Source organism: Octodon degus, unplaced genomic scaffold (assembly GCF_000260255.1).
Source record: "Octodon degus isolate 3935 unplaced genomic scaffold, OctDeg1.0 scaffold00023, whole genome shotgun sequence".
In the NCBI taxonomy this organism is placed as follows: domain Eukaryota; kingdom Metazoa; phylum Chordata; class Mammalia; order Rodentia; family Octodontidae; genus Octodon; species Octodon degus.
Window position 1 is genome coordinate 13,827,219 of NW_004524599.1, and position 7,358 is coordinate 13,834,576.

General features: G+C 43.2%; 1 protein-coding gene across 1 annotated transcript in view; it reads left to right on the plus strand.

Moving 5' to 3' along the window:
* The window catches only part of Rpp40 (ribonuclease P/MRP subunit p40), an 11,532-nt gene extending 4,730 nt beyond the window's left edge, over positions 1-6,802 (plus strand). Inside the window, exons 3-7 of the mRNA XM_012514073.2 lie at positions 1,584-1,679; positions 2,582-2,707; positions 4,711-4,909; positions 5,038-5,172; positions 6,573-6,802. Coding sequence (XP_012369527.2) covers positions 1,584-1,679; positions 2,582-2,707; positions 4,711-4,909; positions 5,038-5,172; positions 6,573-6,771 — 755 coding nt within the window. The 3' untranslated portion in view covers positions 6,772-6,802. The remainder of the gene's footprint in view (positions 1-1,583; positions 1,680-2,581; positions 2,708-4,710; positions 4,910-5,037; positions 5,173-6,572) is intronic.
* The last annotated feature ends 556 nt before the right edge of the window (positions 6,803-7,358 follow it).

Sequence of the window (7,358 nt, forward strand, 5' to 3'; positions counted from 1 at the left end):
CTTTGTAGATCCTTTTGTCAGTGTCTGACATGAGGATGAGTCACGGCCATTGCTTGACTACAGATCTATATAAAGTGAAGGTCCTTCAACCCTGCAGACTCACTCTTGTTCTTAGAAGTGACCATTAAGTTTGATGTATAGTGTTTATATTTTCTATGAATTTATAAATACATATTCTTTTTAGCATAAATTTTATTTTACTGTGCAATTAATCAGTGTCCTTTTTTTCTTCAAGCTGCATATCATAGACATGTTTCCGATCCATGTGTCTTAATCATTCTTTTGTCACTGACACAGAACCCGACACCCACAAATTAAAGGAAAAGATCTGTATTTTAGTATAGGGCTATATAGTCCATGGCCAGCTGGCTCCAAGGCAAGGTAGAAGAGCCAGGGAGAGGCCACCTGCTCAAGTCATGGTGGCCAGGAAGCAGAAGAGAGAGGAGCTGGCAAGGGAGAAAGCTCTTCTGGGTCATGCCTGTGGAGACCTGTCTCTTCCCACCAGACCCCGCCTGCTAATGTCACATTCAGTTGTAGCTCTCCATGATACAGTCACCTTCCAGAGCCCTGCCTCTGAGCACAGGAAAGTTTTGGGAATCACTGATCTAAACGGTAATACAGTGCAAAGAGTTCTAACTTGCAATTGTTTTTTTTTTTTTTTTCTGTATTTTAGGAAACATCTACAGGGTGTTCAGGGTCTCACTGCTAGATCAGACTCCTAGTGATTCTCCTGTTTACAGCCTCCCAAGAGCTGGGATTACAAGTGCGCGCCACCATGCCCAGTCTCAGCGTGCCCCAAGGGCCAGTCCAGCATGGCAGGCCCAGGGATTGAGCCCCCGGCCCCTGTGCCTGCTTGCAGGTGCTTTAATTCACTGAGCTATTTGGCCAGCCCTTAACTTACAATTGTTGATGTCTTAAAGATATTTGAAATATACCATATTTGTGTAACTGTTTCTTCTTTACTTGAAATTTAGATTATTTTTAGTTCTACTATTGTAGAAAACAGATCAAACATGGGAAAAACTGCACCAAGGGAGATTAGGAGGCAGTTTATTACATTGGTGGGCTTCTGACTAGGATTTCTCCTAAAGAGTCAGAGCCCTGCCTGGTGGAATTTTCAGGGCTTTTGAAGGGAAAGTGAGCAGGAAAATATGTAGGTAAATTTGGTACATATGACTGGAAGGCTGTGTAGCCTCGGGGTGCTGAAGGTGTTTGAACATCTCAAGTTATATTGTAAGGCCATCAGTTACACAAAATGTGGGTTATATGGAAGAAGAAATGTCCTGTTACATTTTAAGTTATATTGCAAGGCCATCAATTAAATATGGGCAGTGGAGTCAGGGGTTACACAGAGGAAGAACTGTTCTGTTATCAGGCCTGCTGGACATGTCTGCTTGGTCTTGGTGGGCACTCTGGGCAGGCTTGTATTTAAAATACTGATTTTTCCCCTTCAATACTATTTATAGTGTCCATGTATTATGCAGTTTATTACAAACGTCAAATTCTTTGGTTGCCTTGTGTTCTTAAGACAGTGTGTCATGTGTTTAGCATCTCTTTAATGGAAATTATTTGATTAATTGTAGGGAAATTAATTTTATCACTGGATAAAGACACTTATGAAGAAACTGGACTTCAAGGTCGTCCATCTCAGTATTCTGGCAGGAAAATTATGAAATTTAGTAAGTACCATGTACCTTCATTAGTGTTTTCAATCCAGTAATGTTGGTGTAGCAGTTTAAATTTAAATGGTTGAATTACCTCTAATCTCTGTTCAGAAAAATAGGGCTCTTTTTTGTTTTTAAAACTTTTGACTCGAATTACTGGTTAGGCTTCAAAGAGAATCCGTCAGTTCTAGCTTTGTTTTTCTCTTTCCCTCAAGCAGCATTCTATAAAGATGAGTGGATTGGACATATGTTTAGATGCATGTGTTGGGTCAAAAATTTCAAGTAATGAATCCAACAGAACAGTCTTCAACATGTTCTTAATAGATAATTTCCTCAAATCTTTATGATTAGCAGTAGAAATTTGCTCATGAGTGAAGCAGTATAATTCTGGTGACTGTATCTGGTGTGGACATCAGTAGTCAAGACTTCTAGGTCCCAAAGCAGATTGGAATGGAACTCCTGAGGACTTGTGACCCTGGTCTTTTTTAAGAAATAAGTTTGTCTGGCTATCTGTCTGTGGTACTGGAGAGCATACCTAGGGGCTGTACCACTGAGTTATATCCCCAGCCCTTTTGATTTTTCATTTTGGGACCATCTAAGTTGTTGGGCCTGGCCTTGACCTTGGGATCCATCTGTGCCAACCTCTCATGTAGCTAGGGTTAAAGGCATGTGCTAGCACATCCCAGGTGTCCTTGGTCTTTGACCTAGAGAAGTATGAATCTGAAACATTTCTTAGTACTAGTTTTTAGTGCGAGAAATACCCCCGGAAGGAGTATTTCTGATCTGGTAAACAATAGAACAAGAACAAAATAATTCTTAGAATTTCCCAGATTTCTGACTTTAATGTAACACTTTCTCTACAGTGTAAGCTCTGTATATTTAATGAAATACATATTCCTTTTTCCATTTTTTTAAAGTTGTTCCCATTGATTTGGTGGATTTATCCCTTAACCTGGATTCCAAGAAGTATGAAAGAGTATCTTGGTGCTTGAAAGAAAAGAAGCCATTGAAATTTGATTTTCTTTTGGCTTGGCATCAGACAGGTATGAAGAATACATTGTATGTTAATCCGCTTATAGTTGCACACACTGATTCTTTTAAAAATGTATTTTTGGCCAATTTCACGATTATAATGAGTGAAATCGTTAAAAAGTATGATGATGTTCTAGTCTCCTTTGGGGGCAGGGAAATGTGTAGGTCTGTGTCTTGGTCCCTGTTGCATTGCTGGGTACAATGTCCAACACTCACGACTGAAAGGAGGAGAAGTCTATTTTGTCTCATATTTTCAGGCCCCATTTGGCCAACCCCAAGGCAAAACTGGCGTGGCAGAAGAACCAAAAGGCTGCTCACACAGTGGTGGCCAGGATGCAGAGAGAGAAGGGAAGAGTCAGGGAAGGAGATGCACCTACCCTGTCAGGCCGCCTGTGACTAGCCCGTAACTACACTCCTCCTCCTAAGAGGACACTCAGCTACTGAGCTCTAGTGAATGGTCTTTAGTGGCCACATGGTCCAGTCATCTAGCAAAGGCCCCACCTCGGAACATGAGGTCTGGGGAGACATTCTGGACCTAACGCATAGCAGGCTGTTTTTGGAAATACACCTGCTGTCTGACTCCTGGAGGTCCAGGTTACTTCCATGTGTCTAACTTCTGTAATCCTTTGGTGCCTCTCCTGCCTATGGTAGGTGCAAGAGATGGTAAAGAGATTTACTTGAGTTTCAGTCATATGAAGCCTTAAATGAGGATGTCTATGCAGTGGGTTCTGAATAGCCTTCTCTTCCTGAGCCTCCTAATTATTATTTTTAGTAATTTTCAGAAATTGTAAAAAGTCTCAAATGCTGGTAGAACACATGGAACTTCTGGGGCAGAAACAAAGGACATAATTCCTCACAGAAATAGCAAGCAGAGTGTTAGCATTCTCCAGAGAGACAGAACTGATAGGAGATGGCTGGCTGGCTGGGGACTCAGGAGGGCATTAGGTGAACTGGCTTGTGCAGCTGTGGAAGCTGTGAAGCCCATGGTAAGCCATCTGCAAGCAGGGGAACAGGGATGTCAGTCGCTGTCTGAGCCTCAGAACCAGCAAGCTAATGGCCCAAGGCCAAAGCCTGAGAACCAGAGGGCCAGTGTGCAAATCGTAGTCCCAAGGCCAGAGAACCTGGAATTTTGACATCCATGAGCAAGAGAAGCTGGCTGTCCCAGCTCGATGGTGTAAATTAGTCTTTCCTCTGCCTTTCTCTTCTGTCCAGGCCCACAGCCAGTTGGATGGTGCCCTGCTGCCTTGAGAGTGGATCTTCCCTCCTTGGCAGGAAAGACCTGTATGCCAGTTTTCTCTGCGAATTTCCTCATAAAGGCCCTTGAAATAATGCTTTACCACCTCTATGGTTAGCCCTTAATCCGATCGTGTTAATATCTAAAATTAGCCACCACATAGAGAATCAGCATTTGCCCCAGCTCACCACATTGCCATACCCAGAGAGTGACACCAAGTGGGTTCCATCATAGGCGAGGACCGGGGCCTTGGGAACCCAGACCTTCTATCATGGGCAGTAAGCTCGTTGCCCAACTTGTCAAGGAGGGAAGGATTGTTGTTAGCACTGAACAGTGAGCAAGCCTGCCCTCTGCTCTGGCGGGACCGTTTCTGCCTTCCAAGGCCTGCAGCTACGCAGGCATCTCAGAGAAGACTTGATTTTACTGAGTATTCAAAGGCATGCTTCATGGGATTCTGTTGTCGTTCTGTTCCTCTTCGATTTCCTCTAGAGATTTGCAAACATGCTTCTCCCTCGGTAGCATCCATTTACTGTTATTCACACTTTGGGTTTCATATGTTAGGATGAAATTTTCTTAGAGCAAATGAAACTGGTCTCGACCCAATCAAAGCATTGTGCCTTTCTAAGGAGGACGAAGTGATTTTGAGTCCAACTTTGCATAACCTCCATTTTACTTGGTTCTGCTTGCTTCCCCATAACTCTCAAGGGGGTTTACAGTGGTTTGGGGGATTCACTGAACTTGCTTACAACTTTGACATAGTTTTATATCGTATGTTTTAAGGTACAGAAGAGTCGACGCTGATGTCATACTTTTCCAAGTACCAGATTCAAGAGCGGCATCCCAGAGTGGCAATGAGCACACTGAGAAATCTGCAGTGCCCGGAGCTGCGGAGCAGCAAGCTCCACGGAGAGCCGGAGGGGTCCTGCAGTGCTCCGGAGCTCTTCGACTGGCTTGGCGCCGTCTTCTGCGATGTGAACCTGTGGGCATCCGGGTCTCTGCGTTGTTAGGGCTCTAGCTTGCTGCTTGTGTCTAGCTGAACTTTCAATCCTTCAGATGTGATTATGTAATGAATATAATTATCTTTTCTTCTTTCTCTTTCTGTAACAGAAATAATGAGCCTAATAACTTCATATCAACCTGTTGCTGTCCCCAGCCAAGCACAGTGGTGACAAAGGCTTGTTTGTGTACAGTCACTGGTTTCATACTCCCAGAGAAGATCTGTGTTCTCCTGGAACAGCTGCGGTGAGTGCCATTTCTGTCCTTTACACGTGGCTGGTCAGTGCCACAGTGCCGTGTTCCCCCGCAGGGCCTTACTTACATGCGCTTCCCATTTGTTTCCTTGCTTGAGCTCCAAGTGCAGTAATGTTGTCAGAAATGGCATAACTCTCCTTTCTGGTAGGAAAATGCTGTTGCCAAGTTCTTGTCCATATGAGAAGGGAAGGCAGAGCTTCATTACTGCTCCTTGGGCACAAACTGCTTGTCTTCCAGGTTCTACTCTCTTGGGCCCTTTGGGGTGCAGAATTGTAATATCTCTTAAAAACATAGCAACATTCGTGGGACAAATTGGGATCTCCTCTAGGTATTGTAAAATCTTTAATTCTGAACTGGAGTGGAAAAGAGTTGATCATCTCTGGATCTAAATCATATCTAAGATAAGTTCCAGTGCTGAAAGCCTATGATGAATAAATGTAAGAGCATAAGGACCACGGTTTGATCCCCAGCACCACATGCTGTGCCAGTCCCACCCCTAGGGCGGGCTGAGCCGGCCAGAGCCTGGGCGTAGTGGTGGACGCCTATAATCCCAAAAACCACTTATTCCACCGAGTTATCTCCCTGGCCCCAGCAACCAAATACATTAAAAAAAAAAAAAAAAAAAAAAAATTATGCCCAATTTGGTCTTTTCTATGGGGAACATGAATGTCCAAACACAGTGTACACATTTGGTTTATATAATACACTCCCAATACAAAACCTGTATTATTCTATATAATACTTGGCATTTTATTAATCACTCTGGCTGGCTCAGCCCACCCTAGGGGTGGGAGTGGCACAGCATGTGGTGCTGGGGATCAAACCGTGGTCCTTATGCTTGCCTGCCCTTGCTTAAGCAGACACTTTAGTCCACTGAGCTATCTTGCCGGCCCCATAATCCTGTTTAATAAGCATGCCATCTCAATCTTTCTTTGAAATGTCTGTGATTTAAGTCTGCAGGGTTTTCTTTTTTACACCTAACATCCTTTTCTTACATTTATTAATTTTGCACTTTGATTTTTTTCACTTTGATTCTCTAAATTAGAAAGGCCAGCTTTAGAAAATTCTGTGGAATCTGTTCTGCTTTGTTTCAATGACCAGAGGTTGAGGGTGGCACTGTTGGTGGGAGGAAAACTGTTCTGACCCACCCTGTGAAGTAGTTTTGGTTTTGGTTCTGTTAAGTACATAGTCTTCCACAATAAATATGGACACTACTGTTTATGTGATATTACTTAATCTTTATGGAATTTATGGTATGGTATCAGGAAGTTACATCTTCTCATTTTTATAAATTAAGTAAAAATTTCAGCTTCATTGCTACATGACAGATACTTTTTTTTTTAATATGGCCTTTGCTCACCTGTCTCTAACGAATGATTTTTTTCTTTCAGCCACTACTTTGATGAACCAAAGTTAGCCCCGTGGATCACGTTGTCAGTGCAAGGCTTTGCAGACAGCCCCGTTTCATGGAGAGAAAAGGAACACGGTTTCTGGAAAGGAGGAGAACACTTGTACAACTTTGTGATTTTTAATAACCTGGACTATTGGCTTCAGATGGCTGTTGGGGCAAGTGATGACTGTCCACCATAAAGAATATGAAATTTACAATCATGTTTGTTTATGCTTATTTTCAGATCTCTGAGTTATGAAAGGGTTGTGTGTTCACACAGGCTTCTGTAGTGATAGCACTTCTCAGAGCAGCTTTCCCCAGCATTATTCTCAAGGGCAGCCCTTCTGTCATGGCAGTGGCTGGTCGTCCTGTGACACCACACAATTGGGTTCTCTGTGTCAGTGTAAACACAGATGTGGCCTTCCACACTGCAGAGCAGGCTGAGTTGGCAGGGACCAGGGAGTGTTGGACCACTCGCTGGGTAAGGTATGTGCTGTTACTTATCACAACTTCTTCAGATAATAAAAAGAAATCCTCAGATCGTCCTTACCAGACTAGGCCCTGTTATAAATGCTCTAAGGAAACTGAAACACAGTATACCTACTAAGCTACCAAGACTGTATTGCTAGTTGATCTGAGGTTTGGTCCTGGGTCAGCCTGCTTCCTAAGCATGTGTTCTCTCATTGACTTTTATTTTTTTTATTTTTATTTTTTGGTGGTACCAGGGATCAAACTCAGGACCTTGTACTTGCCAGGCAGGCACTTACACCACTGAGCTATATCCCCA